The 24,788-nt window shown below is 38.2% G+C and overlaps 1 protein-coding gene and 2 long non-coding RNA genes across 4 annotated transcripts in view; 2 read left to right on the top strand and 1 right to left on the bottom strand.

Moving 5' to 3' along the window:
- Positions 1–11,982, top strand: part of LOC117418562 (VPS10 domain-containing receptor SorCS1-like) — a 113,102-nt gene extending 101,120 nt beyond the window's left edge. The window contains exons 20-27 of one of the 2 annotated variants that reach the window (XR_009306797.1): positions 1,522–1,655; positions 2,928–3,051; positions 4,232–4,344; positions 4,627–4,761; positions 9,104–9,203; positions 9,727–9,832; positions 10,724–10,880; positions 11,312–11,982. Coding sequence is in view for 1 of the 2 variants with exons in the window: in XM_058985280.1 (XP_058841263.1) it covers positions 1,522–1,655; positions 2,928–3,051; positions 4,232–4,344; positions 4,627–4,761; positions 9,104–9,203; positions 9,727–9,832; positions 10,720–10,880; positions 11,312–11,373 (935 nt within the window). In the remaining variant the exon portion in view is untranslated. Of the gene's footprint in view, positions 1–1,521; positions 1,656–2,927; positions 3,052–4,231; positions 4,345–4,626; positions 4,762–9,103; positions 9,204–9,726; positions 9,833–10,719; positions 10,881–11,311 lie in introns of both variants that reach the window. The other variant, XM_058985280.1, reaches the window with a different exon arrangement.
- Positions 902–6,358, bottom strand: LOC131696913 (uncharacterized). Its single transcript, XR_009306799.1, has 5 exons — positions 6,100–6,358; positions 4,084–4,356; positions 3,539–3,972; positions 1,516–1,560; positions 902–996 (listed from the first exon to the last, which is right to left on the bottom strand). It is a non-coding gene; the product is annotated as an uncharacterized LOC131696913 (long non-coding RNA).
- Positions 11,983–12,235: 253 nt separating the features above from the next.
- On the top strand, positions 12,236–24,623 carry LOC131696912 (uncharacterized). Its single transcript, XR_009306798.1, has 3 exons — positions 12,236–14,122; positions 15,211–15,326; positions 20,656–24,623. It is a non-coding gene; the product is annotated as an uncharacterized LOC131696912 (long non-coding RNA).
- The last annotated feature ends 165 nt before the right edge of the window (positions 24,624–24,788 follow it).

The following is a 24,788-nucleotide window of genomic DNA, read 5'->3' as shown; positions in this document are numbered from 1 at the left end:
CACTGAGAACCAGTGTTACTGACTTAGTGCTAGTGATGTGCATTTTTAAAATGTTTACTCCAGTCTTATTTACATCCTAGTTCTTGAAAGGAGAAACCTCCAATGCAATTTTATGATAAGAGGAACAAACAAATTGAGAGTGCTTTGGGGACCTTGGATTATATTTGTTGTTTGTTCTCATGCAAAACAGTAAGAGTTAATTAAAGGCTGAAGTAAATGTGCCTGAATGAAGTTAATGCATTGTAAATATTATATCCCTTTCAGTCATGATTATTTATTTAAATGTTTTGAAATATTAAAACAGTTTGTGTGAACTCTGTGGAGTTTGAGAAGTTGCCCTGACAAAACAAAAACAAAAAAACATATATACATTATAAAATAGATACATAGCTAGGAAACTTAACATGGTACAAGTATGCACACACTGATAGAAGGGGATATACTATGAATACTATGTAAGTGTTAAGATAAACTAAGTATATATTATTATGGTTATTTGATATGTAATAACAAATGTCATATTCATTTAACTTAAAGTATATAAACATTTCCCCGATTTAGATAAAATGAATTGAACCAATAAAGATGTATGCTAATGAGACAGAAACAATGTTTTGTTGTTTTTTTTTTTATTATCTTGGTTATCAGAATTATTCTTGAAGGGTTTTTTTGTTTTGTGTGTGTTGGAAAGCAAATGTGTAAAACTGCAATATTATTAAAAAATGCTGTGCCTTTTCGCACATCTTAGTTCTGGTTTGTGGTGCACAGACATTTTTAGTTAAACAACACAGTACTCTGAACAAATTCCTTTAAATCATTTTTATTTCTACTTCAATCCTCTTAGGTTTTCATTGTGGTAATTCATAGAGAAACACAACATAATAGATTCTGTGCAGCTCACATGTAATCATAGCAGATGATACTTCTTGCTTCAGTCCTTTCCGTCCCATCTTCATTGGATTTTATTCTGAACCAGTCAAAAGCTTTCTCAGGGAGCTTGAGAAGTTGGGGGTTAGGAAAGTGCAGATGTTAATAACTGCTGCTAGTAATGATATGGAGTACCCCTAAAGCACAACTATAAAACACAAATATATGTCTGTTTTATATACAGTGGGTTCAATGGAAACCAGTAATTTGCAGTGGAGACTCTTGCATCAAGATTTAAACACTCTTTTTCTCTGTCAGGTTAGGATTTAAAAAAAATGAATCTGTGTTTTTATTTTTTTGGTTTGTTTTTTATTGAGTCTGTATAATAATTCTGTGTGGGTAAACTCATTAAGTGGTGACAACAGCTTGAGTGTTTGTATTATTGCAACACATCCTCACATAAGTTAGTTGTAGGTTGAAAGAGCTGAATTGAAGTGTTACCCGATCTCTAAAGTTTCTTTATAGCCTGAACAGAAAATGCTTTTGTGCTCATGAATCTCCCTGGATTGTGTTATGTATGTGTTTGTCTGTTCGTAAAACTAATAGAAAATGAATCACAACTAAAAAAGAGAATGCTGTTGTGCTTACCTACAGGTCATCTGGATCGTGTCCACCTCTCTGCCCCTTTTGTAGCTGTAAAGAATAAAGAGATCAATCTAACAGCGGTCTTGTGGCCAAATCAAGTGGGCACTGTCACATACATCTGGTGGTTCGGGAATAACACTGAGGTTTGTCAATGTCTTTACAATGTTTAAAAGAACTTTCCAAAGTGTAACTTTGAAACACAATAAATCAACAGTTGACATTAATAAAGTCTCAGAGCTGTCTGTAAGGGTGCTTCAAACACCCTGAGACATCTATAAAAATGTTTAAGCTGCAGAGCCTGTTGCAGTGTTACATTTGCACTGAGCGAATGGGTTCTTTAGAATGTATTTTTAACAGAGTGACGGTATGTAGATTTTCAGAAGCTGTTCTGTCAACTTACATCATGCATTGTAATTGTATCATGTATTTGGAACTTGTCTTTCCAACGGATGATACAAAAAAAACCTGAACCAATACAAACCACAATACCATATTACCAGCCATTGCAAAACAAAGGACAATGAAAATGTAATAGTTGAATTAATGCCTCTCATTGGCCTCCAAGAAAAAAATGATGTCCCAACGAACTCTCTGAATGGGATGCACAGACTCTCTGAATGGGATGCACAGACTGTCTGAATGGGATGCACAGACTGTCTGAATGGGGTGTACTGACTCTCTGAATGGGATGCACAGACTCTCTGAATGGGATGCACAGGCTGTCTGAATGGGGTGTACTGACTCTCTGAATGGGATGCACAGACTCTCTGAATGGGATGCACAGACTCTCTGAATGGGATGCACAGACTCTCTGAATGGGATGCACAGACTGTCTGAATGGGGTGTACTGACTCTCTGAATGGGGTGTACTGACTCTCTGAATGGGGTGTACTGACTCTCTGAATGGGGTGCACTGACTCTCTGAATGGGATGCACAGACTCTCTGAATGGGGTGTACTGACTCTCTGAATGGGGTGTACTGACTCTCTGAATGGGATGCACAGACTCTCTGAATGGGGTGTACTGACTGAATGGGGTGTACTGACTCTCTGAATGGGGTGTACTGACTCTCTGAATGGGATGCACAGACTCTCTGAATGGGGTGTACTGACTCTGTGAATGGGGTGTACTGACTCTCTGAATGGGATGTACTGACTCTCTGAATGGGGTGTACTGACTCTCTGAATGGGGTTTACTGACTCTCTGAATGGGGTGTACTGACTCTCTGAATGGGATGTACTGACTCTGAATGGGGTGTACTGACTCTCTGAATGGGGTGTACTGACTCTGAATGGGGTGTACTGACTCTCTGAATGGGGTGTACTGACTCCCTCAGACAGCTAGGGTACATAATGGATCAAGTTGATAATACAATCTCACGGGATCCAAATGTTTTCTTTGTTTTGCATTTCCAGCCAGTAATAACCCTGGAGGCAAGCATCTCCTTTACATTCATGAAGGAAGGAATAAACACTGTGACAGTGCAAGTCTCTACTCGGAATGAAATAGTGCAAGACAAAAAGACCATCGCAGTGCATGGTGAGGCCCTTTAACCCTGTATTTATTAAGGCCAGATTGACTGCTAGAAGCAGTTTGACACTCTTTGCTTATAAAGACTGCAGCCAAGAATATCCTTTGAAGTTCTTTATTTTTCCTATAAATTTGTACAGTAGTTTAAGAACAAAACACTGTGTTTGTTCATTTTCAGATTTTCAAATATAGCTGTATATGGCAATGCTTTATACTGATTTAAATTGATAGTAATGTTTCATTAATATCAATCTTTTATGGGGGTCAGAAACCAGTAAAAGAGTGAATAGAAAAAGCTTTTATGAGCAATTTTGCACTGTATTTTGTTTAACAGACTGTTGTCATTCTAAAATGTATTCATGCAGAAAAGACTATATAAATGTACTCCATGTCTGTAATGTTAAATGTGAGACTTCGCAGAACACAAAAACACACTCACAGATACATATATTGTATGATGCTTGAGAGGTGTCTGGAAATTGAGTTTGCCTCTTACATTTTGTTTGTGAAGTTATAAAGAATGCATCATGGGGGTTCCCCGAGTGGCTCATCCAGTTAAAGAGCTGCCGCTGGGAGTGCAGGATGAGTCACACAGCTTGGAACGGTGCCAGTTCACGTCCAGGCTGTGCAAAGAGGCCGAACTTTGCTGGAGACCCCAAGGGGGGCCACATTAGCTCTGACGCTTCCGGGGTGGGGGATGGGAAACCGGCAGGGATTGCTTCTCCTCATCACACAACAGCGAACCCTACTGGTTAGACACCGAGCACATGCAGAGTGGATAAGAGGCAGGGCTGATCTCTGTTCTCCGGGATCGGTAGCCCGCCCACCTCTGCTCTGGATTGCTCACCGTAAAAGCGATTCTGGCTTTAGGCTTGTGAGATCGGAGGACACTCACACGCCTTCAGAACGTCTGTAGTGTGTGGGGACTCGCTACAGTGAGGAGAAAAAATAAACATAATTGGACATTTCAAATTGGGAGAAAAATAAATAAAAATAATAATTCACTCTAAATTATAAAAAAAATGCAGTCATTACACAGACCTTGGCTAAGAAGCATTGATGTTGGAGAATGTTTTCTTGTGACCAGCCAAGAGATTATGTCTAAATTCTGAAAGTTCAAAAACATACATCGAGTGACAATCAATTACCAGGCACTGTATACATCATGGAATGATTTATTTCCTTTAAGAGCACTTCAGGTCTCAACTGCTGGCATTTTCTTCTAATCTGGATGAATACAACCCTGATGTTGCTGAATGGAGGCAGGATGTCAGCAAGGTCGTCAAGAATTCATTGGTCCAAGTATGTACTTTTCTGGGGAAAAAAAAGTATTTTTTTTAAATCCACAATTTATATGCATTTTAGAAAGGTGTTTGAAATATCTGTTATGAGCTAAAACCATCTAATAGTAATTGTACAATTGATAATGAGAAATACATATTCAGTGCACACTTTATTGGGCTCTGCTTCCCGATTGCATTTGGCATCGCCCTGGTGTAAGGTATGTTCTCCTGGTAAACCTGTGTATGATGTAGATGATCATGATAAAGTGAAACTATTTCATTTGCATCTCTGGGCCACCAGGCTACAGGTATAGCAGAGGAGCAGCTCCTGGTGACGGTCCTGCCAGGTCTTCCAACGGCTGCAGAATTCTTCCTTTTACCAGACAAAGAGTTAACAGAGGGGAGAGCAGAGAGGAGTACAGCACACCTAGACCAGGTAAGCTATCACCTTGAGTCCAGACAAAGAGTTAACAGAGGGGAGAGCAGAGAGGAGTACAGCACACCTAGACCAGGTAAGCTATCACCTTGAGTCCAGACAAAGAGTTAACAGAGGGGAGAGCAGAGAGGAATACAGCACACCTAGACCAGGTAAGCTATCACCTTGAGTCCAGACAAAGAGTTAACAGAGGGGAGAGCACTATAAGTAACCTCTCAGAACACTCCTATAACAGTCTGTGAGTGTTTTGGTGTGAACTAAGCCTCAATACAGTTAACTGAAATTCAGTAGATCTATTTATATAAAAAAAAAAGTTCATAATTGCCCTGTAAACATGAGTACAGCCATGTAAATGTGTACTGTGTGGGCAGCTTAATAAAACGTATACGAGAATTACTGGCTCTGGTACAAAGTAAAAGTAATTATTCAAGGACTGGACTAATTCTAACTTCTAAGAAATAAAAAGAGCTGAATAAAATTGCTCATATCACAATTAATGTAGTAAATGGGGCAGATACAATTAATGAAGCATAGCTAAGGAACAAAATGAATTCAGGAAAGTCATTTGTTTTGCAGAAAATCCCCAAATGCCTCTGACTGGGCAGTGCTTAAATGCTTTGGTATTTAAATAGCTTGCACAGGGATTATGCTGATGAAATAAAAACCTGCAAAAAATGGGATGCTATTTTTAATGCTGTGTCTTATACCAGGAGACTGGCAGTTTATTAATTTCTAGCAGTCTATTTATAAAGGTATCTCTGCAGTAGACATTATTAATATTGTAAGTTGATTGCTCCTAAGATGCCCAACAGCATTTACTTTCCTTGATTTGAAATGCAAACCATTCTATAATTCATGCTCTTTTAATAATATATAATTAAATGTAGCCTTTATTGCGTAGTTCAGGGGGTGCTGTAGAAGGCACTCACCTGCAGCATGACTCAGCCCGCTCTCTGTCATCTGAGCTGCTTCCAATAGCTATCCCATCTGTCAATCTCTCTCTACTCTATTTAAGCTGTGTACTACTTCCTGCTCTTGTCTTTCGTTTTGCGTTTGTGTGTTTTGGTATTTTGCATACGTTGCAGGAACCTCCCTACAGGATTCTCCTCAAAATATTTTCAGATGGACCGTCTACTTTTAATACAGACCTCTACCTAGCAACCAGACCTGCTGTCCCTGCTCTACGGAGATCAAAACGCCCCCGCCAGCAGGCTCAGCCTCTGGAGCAGCTATTTTATAAGGATCGGCCACTTGTCAAACTTTAAAAACCCTGCGGGACAACAATATCAACATCCCGGCTGGAAGCAAGCGTATGGCGTTGCTCAATAATAAATGTACCTTTATATCCGCTTCATCCACTCTGCCTCCTTCTCTCAAGCATGCTTCCGCAAACTCGCTCGCACAGAGTCACAGGACAGAACAGCAGCGCAGCAACAAGGAGACGTACCCAAACTCATCCTTCAGCTTCATAAAAAATATTTAGATGACATGAAGTCCCTTATTCACCCCATTGCCGTCTCAATTCCCTCAATTCCACGGTTCTATGATATGGGTTGCATCTGCATTACTTCGCCAGTATTCGCCACTCCAATCATGGCCACCGTCTCCAGGTTCAGCACTTCCGGTCCCCACAGCTGACATTCAGACCTGCAACTGGGCATCAGCGCTCTCAATGGTTCACAGCAAGTGCCTGTAGTCAGAAATCAAGTCCAGCCACCACATTTGGTTTCTACTTTTGGTATTTGTGCATCATTGAGGGCTAGATTCTCAAAGCTATTTTCCAAGCTCATTTTATTAAATTTTCTGAAAAGGAACATTTTCAAGTACAGTTCTAATTTAGACTGCTTGCAAATACTAAAAAATGGCTGAGTTATTGTTTTTGTCCAGTTTAATTTTTTGGAAAAAGGCTTCACACTGCTATTTTACTGAACTTTCCTGTACTGTGCACTTCCAGTTTTCACTGCTACTGAACTAAAGATATTTTCATAATTTCTATTTTACCCCAGCAAAGCCGAATTTTTTCACTCGCACCCCGCCCTGCTCGCTCAACAGCACCAGCAACGCCTTGTCAGCAATAAACATTTGTTTAGTTGGCATAGTCAATTGCTCCAGCACCATTGCAGTTCCTCCTTCAGCCTCTCATGTGCCAATCTCTGCGCCCTCTTTCATTACATCTTCTGTTTCAGCTGCTCCATTGCTTACCCCAGCCCAGCATTCCATCAGCATTCCAGAGTACAACCTGGCTATAGCATCTGCTTCAGGCTTCCAATCAGCAGCTGCCATCCAACATCACGCTCTCTCCCCTTTGATCCAAAGGCAAGTAATAAAAGAAACCCAAGTTACACACACGAGACACCCACACCGCCCCGCGGTCATAGACCCACAAAAGCTCTGCACTGCTCCGCAGTCAAAGATACACATACGCTCTGCACCGCCCCGCAGTCAAAGACTTGCCCTACTTTAGAAGCCTTGGTAGGCCCCCTTCGTAATCTCCCTCTGTCCCATTGCAAAAAACCTGGATTCACACATAAAATATCTTTCAGAAGCAAGAAACCCTCCTCCAGAGCTCCAACGCTCCAGCTTTTCTCCAATACTCGGATCGTGGCAGCCATTTCCGCAGTCAAGGCTAACGCTAATCCCATCTAATATGTCCGCTCATCCTCTCAAATACTACAAGCATTAATACATGGTGAGGGACATGGTACGCGACTGAAAATCTGTCTTGATTATAAGTTAAGGTGTTCCACTATTAGGAGAATGACTGGAGTTGTGAAACCCAAATCTCTGAATGTGAGTTCACCATTTCCATTCCAAGCAGACATGTAGTAGCAAACCGCTGATCGATCCTGTATTAACTAACACGCAGGATGGTCGGCATCTCATCTCTCTAGACATCAGAATGTGGTACACCTTGCTGCAACACTGGAACAATCAAAAAATGAAGTTCCAGCAGCTCATCTTCAATACAGATCACCAAGTCACTTCAGCAGGAACATCAACTGCCGCTGCAGTTCTTCTGCATCCACCCCTCCGTCCTCCTCCTCTTCAAAAAAAAAAAAAAGAGGTAATGTTCCAAGGTCTCCGTCAGAACAGAAAGCTAAGCTCCGGATCCGCACTGTTATCCGCAACGGTGGGGATCGACCGCTGCAGGGTCGGGAAAGGCTACAGGCAGCTCTCGCTGGATTGCAAGAGCTACATCTGCTGAACATGAAGCAGTCATACTTGGTGCAAGAAGCTTTGTTCTCTGTTCCTTCTCCAACCAGAAAAAAAGTTCTCTGTTCCTTCTCCAACCAGCTTTCCAGTGCTTGGCTTGCAAAACTCTGACCTATCCCAGCTTCCCGGTAGTTACTTCGTTCTTTTCCTGAGGTCCTCCTAGACGGATCAACTCCATAGAGGTCAGTTTGTCCAGCTATCAAAGATTCACTCCTCTCTCTGCCCCAGCTCAGCTTTAACCAGATATCTCACAGCCAGGAGATCTCTTCTTCCCTCAGATCCTCTCTTCTCGGACCACTCAAGGACTATTATCTCCAGACATTGGTGTTCTTCCCACCTCTCCTCCCTCCTGTCAAGAGCCGGACTTCCTTCTCAGTCTTATTCTTCTCATTCCTTCCGGATTGGAGCTGCCACCTCAGCTGCATGAGCAGGGGTTAATCATCACACCATTAAATCCTACATCAGAACTTCTTCACTGGACATTGCAGCTGCCAACAATCCTTGGTTAGCATGCCCGGAGTGGGGGTGCCCTCTCTGCCAGGTCCACCAGAGGTTTCCTCCCTCTGGGGGGGGGGGGGGGGATGGGTGCAGTACTAATTTATATCAGGAGGCTGTGTGGACCAGTTATTAAAGACAAGGGCTTGTAACCAGGAGGTCCCCGGTTCAAATCCCGGGTCAGCCACTGACTCAATGTGTGACCCTGAGCAATTCACTTAACCTCTTTCGGTTGAGACGTTGTTGTACGTGATTCTGCAGCTGATGCATAGTTCACACATCCTAGTCTCTGTAAGTCGCCTTGGATAAATATGTCTGCTAAATAAACAAACAAATAAATATCAGCTACTAGGGTGAATAGGTATCAGATACAGGCCATTTAATTATCCTGTGCTTACTTCAGAATCAGCAAAAGTCTTCAGTGTTTAATACTTTCAATGCTGTAACAGTTAACCCTCTGTCCTGTAATTTTCACAGTTGCTAAAGAGACCCATGCTTGTGGACATTTACTGTAATCTTCCTAAGATGAATAAAACCCGGGAGGCGGCCATCCATTTAGAATTCACATAATCCACTTTTATTAATTTGAATTCAAGAGTAAAATGTAACAAGAACCCTGATCCTTCTTCTGCAGCTTTCAGAGATTCTGCTCAGCGCCCTCAACCAAAACATAGTGCAGTTCACTCTGCGGGCAGGTGTTCAAGTCTCTGTGTATGCTGCTCATTTATCAGCAGGTATGTTTCATTGCAGCAGTCTTTGCTTTGCTTTCTTCAATTACTCTTCATATCCACCGCATTTGCTAATATTTTGAACATTCCGTTCATCCCTCAATTGTATAACAAAAACAACAACAACTGTGTGGTCTGTTAAGAGAAATAGTTAAATAATGCATGACTTTAAATAATCAAGTAAGCTTGAAATAATGTTGTGATTTTTTGCACAACATTATTTCAAGCTTATTTGTACTCATTCGTAGAAGTTTCTACATCCCTCCCACACTTTTTTGTAACAGCGTTACATTGGCCTCAGTAATGAAAAAAAAAAAAAAGATCTTGATTTATAAGAGGTTAAGCCAGGTGAAATCTTCTAAGGTTTTTCAATTGAGCTGTACAAATGTTGAAAACGAAGCTTCATCACTCATAAATGGCAAGCTTGTGCACTATCAATCTTATACAAATGTGTAAGCTGTAGTATGTGCAAACTTTTGAAAGGAATACTTCTGCAACACTTCATCTCTTTCCCTCTCATTCCTCCAAGCTCCTCTTGTGGACACCACTGAAGGGCACAGCGGCTCAGCCATGCTGATGTTGCTATCAGTTGTATTTGTGGGACTAGCCGTCTTTATCATTTACAAGTTTAAAAGGTAATGTGTCCTTAATATTGTGTTTTATGCTTTCTATTCTCCCATGTCATCTGTCAATGTAAATTAAATAACATACATTTTTCCGCCTTAAAAAAAAACAGAAGTTGCTAATCAAACTTTGGTGTACTATAATGGGCTTTGTGAATCACCCCCACTATATATAAAAGTAGTGTGTTTATTTTTCTTGGTATGTTCCACACTGATTTGGGAAAATAACATTTCAAGTCCCCACACATTATTGTAACAGATGGAGGCTGGGAACACACTGCTAACCTCACTGTTCCCCAGTAAGTGTTTTAAGCACTCTAGAAAAGGTCATATCCCTTGTGCCTCAATACTACCACAGGGGTCTGGAATACCCATAACAGCTGTGCATCACACAACACTGCCAGCTACTCAATCCCATAGACTGAATCAGAGGCACACATTGTATTCCAACCACTGTCATCTATTTGTGTCATAGTCAAAATACTGTTAAGGAATGTTGTTTTGTAAGGTGTGCCAAAAGAAACTATATACTCTTTTAAAACATATCCTCCAACATGTTCAGCACTCGTGATATATAATAAATAAGGTATTTCTCGTCATGTCAATGTATTCATATTGATTTCATCATTACAGCTTCAATACAGTTAGGCATCAAAATGCAGTGCTACATCCAAAAGGCTTCAGCCTCCCTACTGTAAATAATGCAAGGCAGCTAATGGTGTGAAGCCTTCAAGATATAGCCTGTTGGGGCATCGGTGTGTGTGTACTGCTTGGCCTGTGTTCATTTTGAATGAACCAATCCCACATGCATCAGATACCATTAATAAAGGGCAGACCAGGTTATGCTGTGCTTGCAATGATATTTATCCATGCTGCTTCTGCTTTATCTTTTTCTCAAGGAAGATCCCAGGCATCAATGTCTATGCGCAGATGCAGAATGAAAAAGAACAGGAAATGATTAGTCCAGTGAGTCCCATTGACAGCACTCCAAATAACCCTCAAAGGGAATTGGTGACTTCATTGGAGCTGCTGGACAAGGAATTAGACACACGGGCAATAGGTAATTGCGCTGTTCTTTTTAAATGGTGCTGTAAAACAGTACGGTTTGTGTGCTAGGCATTCTTTTTTTTATTGCTTTTATTAATATGAAGTAGACGAGCTGTGAAAAAAAAATAAAACAAATAAAAAACATGCCTTTTAGTTTTCCTTTTTTATTTCAATGCAAAAGTGATCCTTATCCTAGAGATGTACTGTGTGGACACCTATCCAAGTACATTTCACAGAGGCTTTAAATATTAAAACAAGCTGACACATGGTATTGCTAAATCATATGATTTATGTTCCTTTATTAAGTTGTGTTTAAAATTTCCCTTTGTTTAAATTAAATAGCCCAGTTTAAGGGACATGCAATATGAACACAACTAAGAGTAATACAATATGTAACAGGCATCAATGTCTGCTAATTTCTTTCTCTTTTCTGTCGGTTTATAGGATGCATTCCATCACATTCTGACAGGATCTCACAGGATATCCCCATATACGTTAACGTTTGAACTCTGGGACCCACAGTATAAGTACAGCAGCATTGTGGACCTTTGAAACCGTTCAGACACAAAGGGTTTGAAGCTTTAAACCTGTGCATGTGGACATCGCTGACACACACTGTGCTCTGTGGATATTTGAAGATACTATGTACAGGTTTTTGTATGTCTCTATAAAATAGCCCATTTTTTGATGCTATTTATTTATACAAGTACAGTACATACTTCCTATGAACAACCAACAAAGCCTGCATGCACAAGAAAACCTTTTGGTTTGCTAATGTGGCTTTTCTGTTTATTTTGCTCTATTTCAATGCTAATAGGAGCGATATGCTATCTATTCATTAAACAAAATATATGTATATATATGTATATATGAGGGGGAGACAATGTTTAAAAACAAAACAAAACAAAAAAACAGCAAATCTATTTTTTGTAAATGATAAACAAATATTTGTGGGAAAAAAAAAAAAAAAAAATGTAATATTCATTTAATCTACCCAAAAGACAGCTTCCGTGGAATGAGACTGATACAGCTTTCATAACACCGTGTAACAATTTTTTTTTTTTTTTTTTGTTCCTGGGTAGTAAGTGTTATTTCCTAATTGCTTATGCCTCAAAAGTATAGAAAATGGCTATTATTCCCCACAAACTTTGCTTTTGTGACCAGGACAGTGATATTTTGAAATTTACCTATTTCCAATGAGAAAATGGGCGAATTTGTGTCTTTTCATTCACATAAAGTCAGAAAAAAACAACATATGAATCCAAATTAACATGTATTTATACTAAAGTAATACAAAAATGACTACAAAAGATTTAGAAGTGAGTAGTATTTCAAGATTTACGATTATACTGTAAATCACTTTCACGAATCAGCCCCCAAATGTAGTCTCCCATCATGTTCTCGTTATACTGTCCTTGGTAGCGGCGTTCAAAGTCCAGTATATCCTGGTGGAAGCGCTCGCCTTGCTCCTCCGAGTACGCTCCCATGTTCTCCTTGAATTTATCAAGATGAGCATCAAGGATATGGACTTTGAGGGACATCCTACAGCCCATTGTGCCGTAGTTCTTCACCAGAGTCTCAACCAGCTCCACATAGTTTTCGGCCTTGTGATTGCCCAGGAAACCCCGAACCACTGCGACAAAGCTGTTCCAAGCCGCTTTCTCCTTACTAGTGAGCTTCTTGGGGAATTCATTGCACTCCAGGGTCTTCTTTATCTGTGGTCCGACGAAGACACAGGCTTTGACCTTTGTCTCAGACAGCTTAGGGAAGAAGTCTTGAAGGTACTTGAAGGCTGCCGACTTCTTATTAGAGCTCTGACAAATTGTTTCATAAGGCCCAATTTGATGTGCAGTGGTGGCATCAGCACTTTCCGGGGGTCCCAGCCATACTCATCATACTCCAAGGCGTCCAGCAAGGTCTTGATGCTGTTGTAATCCTCTTTGAGATGCACCGAGTGAGCCAGGGGAAGAGACGGGTACTTGTTACCATTATGGAGCAGCACGGCTTTGAGGCTCGTGGATGAACTGTCAACGAAGGACAGTATAACGAGAACATGATGGGAGACTACATTTGGGGGCTGATTCGTGAAAGTGATTTACAGTATAATCGTAAATCTCGAAAAACTACTCACTTCTAATACTTTTGTAGTCATTTTTGTATTACTTTAGTATAAATACATGTTAATTTGGATTCATATGTTGTTTTTTTCTGACTTTATGTGAACGAAAAGACACAAATTTGCCCGTTTTCTCATTGGAAATAGGTAAATTTCAAAATATCACTGTCCTGGTCACAAAAGCAAAGTTTGTGGGGAATAATAGCCATTTTCTATACTTTTGAGGCATAAGCAATTAGGAAATAACACTTACTACTCAGGAACAAAAATTGTGTTACATAGTGTAATTACAAGAAGAAAAAAAGGTTCTGTGGGAGTCCTTTGGGGAATCTTTACAGTGCGGTGCTACTTTTAAATCCTGGCTGTGAAACATATGTGATGGCAATGTGACTAGTTTTGGGATCTTGGACGCTTTTGTTTAAGGGTTTATTGCTCTTTGCAATATGTAAAATCTGAAACTCTAGGTGCCAGCACTGTAAAAGCCAGCTTATAATATAGAACTACAGTAGGAGCAGTGGAAAGTCTCTTTATGTTCTTCTATAGGGGCTGGTGTTGGTTATAGGGATGGAGAACCACCATGGAAAAAACACCACCCCAGCTCCTCCGTTTCATCTATTGAATCACAAATTCTATTGAGTGAATGTCTAAAATAGTTTCTTTTGTGCCTGTTTGAACCAAAACGCTGGCATGTTAATTGACAACGAAATACAACATGTGAGTTCATATATTTTACCAGATTAAAATCTATTATCAGGTTTAAAGGTTATACAAAAAGAAAACGGTTATATCTTTCATAAACATTTTGCTAGATGACAAGGTAATCATTTTATTATAACATTACTTTTTTAAAGAGAAAATTTTGTGTTCTTTAATAGAAAGCATTAACCTCCTGAATGGAAAGGGCAGTTTCAATATCTGAAAATGTACTTGTTTCTTTCCATGCTGGCTATGAAGCTATTTCGACCCTGCTAGAAAGCTTTCTTGATATTTGTTATTGTATAATGCCAACCGTTCCACAGGAAAGGACACCATGACGCATGGCCAGTCTGTAACAGAACATTTTACTTATTAAATGCAGTTGTTAACCCTTGCAAAACCCACTGCTTTCAGGGTTAACCAGACTACTCAATGAATCACAGGTAAGAAATCAATTTACTAATTCAGCTTTAAGCACTGAAAGGCTTAAGGTTTAGTACCTGTGGCTTTTTATACTTACATTAACCTCCACCAATCCCCAAGGTAAAACTGCTGTTGTATTTGCCCTTCCAAAAGTGGTAAAATTACAGATAATACTTATATTTTGTAATTGTGGCAATTCAATGATCAAACAGAGATACACAGCTTCAGTTGAATAAATAAAACTATTTAGGAAAATCAAGGGCAGCTAGAAAGTTTGTCTTGAAAATTTAATGGAGGTCAGCAAGGCTGACAATTCCCAAAATACAAGGGAGACAGGTATCGAGAAACACAAAATACAAGCATACCCCAAGGAACCTGAGGGGGGACGGGGACTAATTTGTCAGAGGTACTTAGGTTTTTCTAGAGTAAATGCTTTTACATGTAGAAGTTTGTTTGATTTCTTGATTCCTGTTTACCTGGTATCCCTAAAAAGCAGCGTTTTGCTTCGCTTTCACTGCAGTGTAACACTGTTGATGGGGTGTTGTTGTTATTGCATGGCATTGTATTATTTATTTTTTTGAATGCAGAATGTGATTTTAACCTCAGAAATCATGTAACACAAACAGTTTTCAAGACAGAAAACACAGTCTCTGCTACAGTGACGACACAGTGTCAGTGTTAAAGATTCTACATGCACCAGAAGTTTTTCTTCCTAGTTTTGTAACAACAATTTTAGACTGTGAGGGAGGTGGGGGGGTGATAGATTCTGTGAACCAGAACTAAGCAAATCCATCCTGAAGTTTCCTATTGGACACTTGTTGCTGATAATAACAATGTTGTGATTCACACTGTACTTCTAGTTGTCCTTCAGAGTTTCAGAGTACGTCTTGCTCGCCCCAATGTGAGAGGTAGCTAGCTTATTTTTGTAGATACAAGGGTTTTATTACTGTAAAGCTTTTATATGAAGAAACATTAGATGTTTTGTTTGACAATGCTGTTCCATGTGCAATGGTTCTTGTTTTATTGCATTTACAATCATATTTATTAAATGGAACAATTCGATGTTATTGTGTTTTAAGGTTCTTGATTCCGATTTTTTTTTTTCCAGCTAGAAACTTGTATCCTCATGATGGCATCTTTCCTTTGAAATGCAGTACGGCACAGCAACATACAACCTTGTAGTGGGTGAAGTAAGCAAGCATGCTGACATGCTCTGACATGCAGGTATACTTTGAAGCTTGCTGTCACATACAGAGAATAAAGATTACGTATGAAAACTGATCACTACACGTTGCCATTGTGACATAATAGTCTACTTAAGTAACACATTCTTTCTCATATGTTCAGTATGTGATAAAAACATTAGCCATACAGTATGTTGCTCATCTGTGGTACTGTACACAACAGTAAAAGCTTAGCAAATTCTAGTGAATCATAGTGAAAGCATGGTAAAACACAGGTAAGCCTGTTTAAAACTAGCATTGTAAAAACATAGGAAAACTCATGCACTGTGGCAAAGTGTTATTAGAGAAATATCTATTTTCATTTGTATCATCTTGGAAATACAAAAACTTTCTCACAGACCACAATGCCCTCTGTTCAGGTTCGTCATTCAAAACGCTGCTGCTGAGAACTGAAGCTAGACTAAGTATTATTCCGGTTCTGTCACTGGCCCTCTGTGCACTTCCATTTCAACATGTTAGTGCTGCAGAGGGGCCCCAGAGCGAGGCTTTGAACACAGACAACAAATCCTTATCAGTTTAAATCCAAACTGCTTCGCAATCCTTAAACTGGTGATCTGAAAGTTTTTAATACCGTCGGGGGTCATAAAGTCCTTCACATCTGCCATGTCAGTTCCAGTTCACTCACTCTTTTGAGATGAAATTACATTTTTTACTGTTCACTAGAAGAGTGTAAAGGAAATGTTGATATTATGATGGCCAGAACTCGATTTGCCTTTAAGGGGCGGTCTTACTTTTTTTTCTTCTTTTCATACCTTTGATTTTACCTGCTATTGCCATTTGTAAGAGATCCAAAATCGGAGAAAAAATATATCCGAAAACCCGAGTTCTACAAATGATTGTAAAAGAAATGCCTGAAATGCCTGAAGATACAGAGCATCACATTTCTATCAAATCAGTAATAATCCTGGTGCAGTAAGTTCAAGACCATCTGTGTGATTAATGCAGCTCTCAGTAATGGTTTCAATCATAGGAGGTGCATGAGTCTTTTGTTTGGAGAGGCTATTCCATAGTTTTCCCCCTGCATTTATTGAACCCAGCAATGTACAGTAAGATACACACACAGTATATATATATATATATATATATATATATATATATATATATATATATATATATATATATATATATATATAAAATTAAGACTTGCATTATTTTATTTTTTTATTAATCTTATTAGTGAAGTTTATTCATTGAGCTGAGTTTGAAAAATAGTCAGAGTGACATACTGATTCATTCCCTGCGTCTTTTTGCGAACTTGTACTGTAAATAATTTATAGCACAATATAGACCTCGAAACCACACAGGGATGCTACATATATATTTGACATTGTTTTTTTTGTTTTTTCCCCCCAACATAAGGTGGCCAAATAAATGAAGTTTAACATTGCACTAGCTTGTACTTTAAAACATATTAAAACGTGTTATGCCTATTTAAGCAAATTAGAAAAACAGTCAGGATAACAAGCTGCACTGTTTTTTAAAACCTTTAAATCTGTTAACCTGTTCTGCAGTCCTACAGTACCTACACCAACTTCGAACACCATTTCCATCACTTCACACCAATTTAAATCTATTAATATCACATTTTAACAAGCCCTGAAAAGGTAGAAGTTGGGAACTTTCCTAGGATATTGCCTTTGATATCTGTTGCATGTTGAACTGCTTAGTGAGACCAACTTTAAATGCATCGGAGATGTAGCGTTAACTACCTACCCTGATCAGAACCTGTGGAAAAGATTAAACAAAAACAAGGTCACCATGACCTAATCCTGGTTTTATATCCCTTACATAATGCTTGAGGTACAGTAAATGCCAACCTGATTATATTTGAAGACAAGATTTTGGGAGGCAAAATGTTGTTTGTCATTTTAAAATGTTGTTTTGTTTTTAATGTGATGTGCAACTCAGTCCTTAGAGGAAGTCTTTAGAAGAAACTGATGTTCAGTTTACAAACTAAATCCTCAGAAGAAGCCAGGATGATTGATGCAGACATCTACTGAGAGCCAAAAGTAGTACATTTAAAGCCTTTCAAAGTATGTGCATTCATTATTTGCTACATTTCATTAGTGCTGGTCAGTTACAGACACAACGTCTTGTAAGTCATTCATATCATTCCAGCAAATAATATGATCAATGAATCCAGCTAAACCACATTGCATTTAGACAAAGTGCACATGTGGGCCTGTAATATATGTTCTACAAACACTATGTAATTTGATAATATCCTTCACATCAGATCCCTTGTTTTACTGTATCTTAACCTCTATGTAGAACATTAGACTCATTTGTTTCAAATAAGAGCAATGTTATTTTAGCCAGTGTTTTAGCACAGCTAAAGGTCACAGCTTTTTTTTTTAACAGAACTCCATTACATTATGATCTATTCAAATGCATACTTGATGTTTTTAAAAATATTTGCTTTGTCCAGATGTCGACACACAATATTATGAATGTCCCCAGAGAGGTGCATCCAGGCACGTTCTCACAAAAGCATATACAACTCAGTTTTGTCAAAAAAGATTATGGCTGTCTTGGAGAGTCTGAGTCTCGGTTGGGTTTTGCTTAGAGGTTTACCCATCTTCAGAAGATAGAACACTATCTTTTTCAAGTGACAAAAAACATTTGAAATATATTAACTCAATTTGGGGTACGACACATTCATGCCTATTTTAATTACCTAGATGGTGGAAGATAATAAAACCACTTCCCTAAAACATGTAACCCAACTTATTCTTGGATGGAAAACAACCCAATAAAGTGACCTCATTTATGAAGGACTGCCACATACTTACCCTAGTCAGGTAGAGAAAATTCCTTTGACAAACAGACTAGACAAAACAACCTAGACATTTGGAACATTACTTTAAAAAGAAAAATAAATATTCTCCCCCTCCCCAATCCAAAAGGATGTAAACACCCCTGTAAATGCCTTACAAGACCTCTACCTGTGTCCACAACTCCACTGAGCTTTTACATGATGTGCAGAGTGCAGCCTCAGTTAAGAAGAACTTCTGAAGTTGTACTGCAAGTGATATTCACTGTGTTGCTGAAAGAGCATGAAGAAGTATGCTTCTTTAGATTAGCTTTCTAAGCATGTTGTATCAGTGATTGGACAGATTGTAACGTTGAAAGGTATGGGAGAAAATCCAATATCGTTTAACCCTGAGGTCCAGGCAATAAGCGGTTCTCTTTCCTGCTGGTTAAGTGAATATGACAGTAAAGTTTGGACTGCAGAAGAAGGTAGGTAGTTTGTATGTCTGCACAGCAAAACTTGGTGAAGGCATTACTCAAATACCCTGTCATTTTTTCACAGATTTGTGTCTGATATATGAATCAGGGCATTTTTTCATACATATATAATTAACTGTACTAAATGCTGTCTATTTGGAGTGTACTGAGTGTCTATAAATGTACATGACCAGTTTGCGCTGCTGTTGTAGAAAAATGTTTTCCCAAGAACAGTGTTATAGACTGACATCACAACCCATTGAAATAAATGTAAAGCGGGTACAGGATGCAAATGGTGAGCCAGATGGACTTACCATTCAACCTAGCACTAGGAGTCAGGTGGTGAAGTAAATGTCTTAGGGGCTGATGTCAGTACTAATGTATATCAGGAGGCTGTGTGGTCCAGTGCTTAAAGAAAAGGGCTTGTAACCAAGAGGTCCCCAGTTCCTATCCCAGCTCAGCTGCCGACTCACTGTGTGACCCTGAGGAAGTCACTTAACCTCCTTGTGCTCCATCTTTTGGGTGAGATGTTGTTTTAAGGGACTCTGCAGCTGATGCATAGTTCACACACCCTAGTCTCTGTAAGTCTAACAAATAAACAAATACCATTTTTTTCTAGACATATTATAAAGTTGTTCTCTTTTTATTCACATTTTGTCCTGTGAAAAAAAATATTCCAATACAAATGCTGTAAGCCCAACACTTTCTGAAAACGACTTAACTTTCATGTGAGGAAAATAAAAAAGGCACACATGTTTATTTGCATTAATGTAATCCTTGAAAATTGAAACAAAATCAGGTGGTTTGAACACAGATCCAATGCTTTCAATCTGAAATACATTGGGAAGTGAGTTTACAATTAAGTTGTCAATGGATTCTGTCCTGTCCTGAAGACAGCCAAATGAAGTAAGAAGTTATTACTCCATGGTTAATATGATTTAATCTCCTTTAGTTTAAAGAACAGTAAAGCCACCCTCCGAGTTTTGAGTCATTAATTATAATTCCACTACAGGATTTTGAGACTAATGAGCACATTCTGATGGGATTAGAATGAGCAGGACTAAAAGAGGGCACCTGTGGGCACAGCTTTCATATGATGAATAAAGGTTTTACCCAGTGTGCAGACTGCATACAACACAAGAGACACAACTGAAAGAGGAATTCATACAAGTACTCAAGCTACACAAGCTACTCAATTATGAGACTTCTACACAGTGTTCCATTATATGCAGGCATAAAAGACAAACTAGGGGTAAAAAAAAATCTAAAATAAAATCTGAATATATATAGAATTCTCGGTAAGGTCACCTAGATGCCATAACTTTGCTTTTATCTTACAGTGGAGAAATAAAACACATTTTATTGTGTGTTTTGTCAATTTTGCGCCCCATACATTTTCAACAGATGTCAAGCTGTCAGAAAACGATCACATTTTTTACTTTTATATTATCTGATTTCACTGTAGGATCAAGTTCTTTTTACCTTGTTATGCTTCAATTATGTTTAGTTCAAGTTTTGATCGCGGCAAGGGCCATATTTTTAATATATTTCAATTAAAGCCAAGAGAAGTTTGCTCAGTTTAAACCATTGAAAGTACCTGCTTCTGTCAATGAATGATATTTTACAGGGCACTTGAACAGACAGCAATAGCACTACATCACCATCCCTATTCAATCTCAAACCAGCAACCTTTCAAGAGACATCGCCCTCCTGTTTTTAGTTAGTTTGCATATTTTATACACAACCCAGTGTGAAGCCTGTTTGCCGCTATAATGAGATCTGTAATCAATATGTTAATTTTACTTCCATAGGCAGTTTGTTGTGCAAAAGGAGTAAGAGTTTAATTGTTTTATGTTTTTGTGAATTAATAATTAAAAAAGCATGTGGTTTGCATAATAAATTCTAGATTAATCAAAAGGTAATAACTTTAGTTTGGGGATGCGATATAAGTAGCTACATTAATCATGTAATAGTGTATTGTAATTCAGTGTTATTATTTCTAATCACAATCTATAACCCTTATTTACTGGATTTGCATGAGTGACATGAGCTCTATTAACCCTTTCCTTTTCTTTCTGCAGAAGTGGACCCAGAAGGAGACAAAGTGGATTGAGAAAGGGGGTCTCAAGATTCAGGGGAAGAGAAATGGATGTTTATCATGGAAAGCTACCCCTTTAGAGGAAGGGCAGCCGTTAGGATCAAGGACAGGTGGAGGAACATGAAAATGCTTAAGATGTACATTACATAGGAATGTATAAAATTACAGATACAGCATACATTTGATAGGTCACTTAAACCTAACATTTCTATCTCATATATGACTAATGATTACCAAATGTGATTTCCAAGACCATTGAAAATACATTCCTTGTGTTGCTTGGTTCATATATTTTCAGACACTTTCAGGGTACAATTTGCTATCCTACCTGTCATATTGAAACACAACACTGGAACATGAATTGACTGGAATATAGACACAGATGATAACTGATGGAGATTGCTGGTGATGACCAATCGTATTTAAACTTACGATCTCGCAGTATAGAAATGAGCTCTTGAAGTACTACCATCCAACAAACTGTACACCTTATATTGATTACATTGATTGCATTTTCCTATCAATTTCATTGCCTGCCTTTGCCAAATTAGTTCACTATGGGAGGGGATTTCAACCTTTTTTTGAAACTGTACCCCTTCTGTCGGGAGGTTTCAGCTAAAGTACCCTTTACAATTTTTGCTCACTGAATGATACCACAATTGCAATAAAAGACAGAATAATCTGATTAACACATTTTTTCCAGTTTATTTAATATATCATTTTTCAAAACAGTCTGGGGCTGACAAACTGCAGGTTTAAGATAGAATACCTAACAGTAGCTTAATTCTTAAAACTTAATTCAATGTCTTTGGATGCACAGAATTAAAAGACAGTATTTAGGAATCTCTTTGGAAACACTTGTATTCGCTTCATTTTTGCCATGCAATTAAGAAATGCATCCATCTCAAACACCGACAATATAATCAACCATCCGCTATTGCTGTTACTAAAATGCATCCGCGGTAATAAATAAAACAAAAACCGTCAATGAATGAGTATTGTGATTAGCCTACTATTTATGTTTAAAAAAAGCAGAAATACTGTGCTTCACTAATACAATTTGAAAACAGCAAAAATCACGAGCAGCACAGAGTGCTGTCCATAGGCACAATCGGCAGACACCTCGCAGAGGTGGAAAATGTGGATGTGATAGATTTTGTGTATTTGTTTTCATCTGCAGTTTACTTTGAGCTGCTAAACAAACATTAAATAATTATACACAGTATTTTAGAGAGTGTATACTACCGCTAAAAAATAATTATTTTCTTTTAATTTGTGCATTTCTGTCCTGCGTACCCCCTATGACCCTTAGAAGTACCCCCAGGGGTACGCATACCCCCGTTGGAAACCCCTGCTCCATGGCAACCAAAACATAGCAAAGAGATGGAAGTGCATCATCGCAAGTGCTCAAATGATAAATGAATTATGCGAATACATCTATTCATTTGAAATGAGAGGTTTGGGTCTGCTTTCTGTATGGTTTGATATTGAACACAGCAGCTGTCACACTGCAGCAGACACATATCCAGGGCTTTGCCTTTATTAGGGTCTGTTAGCTTTGTGTGTGAAATTAAACTGAAAAGAAAATAGAAGATAATTGCAAGTGAGGTTCACAGTACATTCCTGTCAGCAACTCCAGTGGCTCTTAAATTACTTTTCTGACTAAGAGTCTGAATATTTGATGGATAGCTTATAAAAGAAGCTCGGTCTAATTCCTCAAGTCAGAACACATTTAGAAACAAGAATATAGAATGAAAGCGACAGATAGCTTTTTGCTCCAGTCTGTAATTTACAAATCCAGAAAACAGAACATTTCTTTCAGTGAGGTTTTGTGGATATCTGGTATTGTATCTGGTGGTATTGTACATACCCTGATTGTTGACTATGGTACCAAAATAGTAACAAACAGCTCTGTGGCTTAAAAATAAAAATGTCATTGTTGAAAGTTGTTAACCATATGTGATTGAAGATTTTGTGATTCCACTGTTGGTCAAAAACAACTAAATATATGGATTGCTGTCAGACTTTCAGGCATCTTACATGAACTTCAGTCCTCTGAGTTCCAGTAAAAAGGGATTTTGCTCTAAATCTGTAATTTACACCAAGTGGGATTGCATTTATCTTCGCATGTCTTGCTTCAAATGACTTTGCACCAGGTTATATACTTAGACTCCAGCCACTCACAGCCACAGCTTACAGGTACGTACGTAATCATTTAGTGATGTGATTTAAAATACATTTCAATGTCATTCTAAAAGACATTATCTAAAATATATTAACAGCAGTAATAATAACACAGGGTGCATTTGAGGTGATTCATTATTCAGGTACACATCTTATCTGGACCGCTGCCTACAAGTATCACAGCTTTTAAAAACAACAAAATAATAAAATAATAAAAATCAAATGCTTTTTATATTTTGTTGGATCCAACAGGTTTTTACTGGTCATGTTTCTTGACACGTAAGTGTGATAGTAAGTATAAACCAGGAGTGCAATAACACATCTCCCCCATCCCCCAACACACATTTGTAGCTTTCTAAATTACGAACCCATGAACTCCAGTCTCCAGTAATGCTGTAATTACAGGATAACAAATCAGAAATGACAAATGTGTCCTCTTACATGAGATGCCAGCTCACCTGGGATACCATTAAAGATCAAGATATACATTTCTCTTTGCTGCAGATGAATCCAGCAGCCATGTGAATTCCCAATGTGTCTTGTAGGAAGTAAACAGGGTTGAACAAGGATTGTTGTTCTATTTCAGCTTCGAAAATGCTAAAAAAAAAAAAAAAAAAGAAAAAGAAAAAGAAAAAATCCTGTACCAAAAATCCCACTTGCACTCTTCAGGTTTCAAGGGAAAAAGGTTCCTTCCTCAGCAGAAAGGATACAACACCCTTTCAGTAACACTAAAAGCGTCTAAAATAAGGTAGATTACACAATAACCAGAGAAAGGAATATTTGCTTTACTAAAATGACTGCATTTAAGTAACCCAGCTTTAAGTGTTTATTGTCATTTGCACAATTAACGTGTACTATTATACTATTATAATTACCATAAACAAAACAATTTGTACTGTAGCTCCTGTTTATAGCTGCCAGCGAAAGACTTGGAACAGATTATTTGTTTGTGATGTCAACATATTTGGTGCATCTGTAACTGTTTTGACCTTGAAATCGACCAAACAGCTCTAAATGAAACACCAGGCTCTTCATATGGGTTTGGAGTGTGTTCAGTCATGGCAGAGAAATCAAACTAAATAACGATTTTATAAATGTATTAGCATATATAAACTGTACCCCCGGGTTATTTCTAATGTCTTTTAGTGCGATTAAGAAAAAACAATAAGAAATAGTTACAAATAAATCCGAAAAACATTTTATAAATGAGTTAGTATTTAATTTTAGAGGTATGTCATGGGGTTTGACACTCAAGCGGAAACGAGCAATGTGCATCATTAATTAAATGTTCTACATGCTCAAAAAGATTTCAGTATGTTTTTTGCAATAATAAATGACAAATAATGAGCAGACTGTTTCACAGCATGGTGACATACTCTTTTTTAAAAAAAAATTTAGAAGGCTATTATGCCCTGCAATTTTCTGAATTTAATTAGAACGACTTAATTCCAGAGAGATTGAAATTCAGATAGGAATTCTAATGATTTGCAATCAGTAAACATATGTATGCATCTACACTATGTTACTGCAAAGCTTATCTACCTTTAAAGACACGGTGCAGCCCTCTTCAGAGTCTGTTTACTGTATAAGAATCTGTAGTTTGTAGAATATAACATGTATGATTGAGAAGCCTTGTGTTACATCCCCTGTATGATGCACGCCTCTTGTGTACCTTATCAAAATCATAATAGCATACCACATTGTACCCTGGGTATATTGCGTACCTTATATATTGTACAACCCTGTATTTAAATGAATGTGCTTCATACTAATTCAGTTACAGTAACTAATACTGTGGTGTGATAACAATTAAAAGGATGAAGGCAAAAAACGGTTCTCATATTTTTTACCTCAGAACTTATGGCTGTTTCTGCAACAACATATTGAAGAAATCTCCTTTTCCTAAACCACTGGCTTTTGATTCTTAACCTC

This window comes from Acipenser ruthenus, chromosome 13 (genome assembly GCF_902713425.1).
Source record: "Acipenser ruthenus chromosome 13, fAciRut3.2 maternal haplotype, whole genome shotgun sequence".
NCBI lineage: Eukaryota > Metazoa > Chordata > Actinopteri > Acipenseriformes > Acipenseridae > Acipenser > Acipenser ruthenus.
This window is presented reverse-complemented; position numbering and strand designations above follow the sequence as displayed.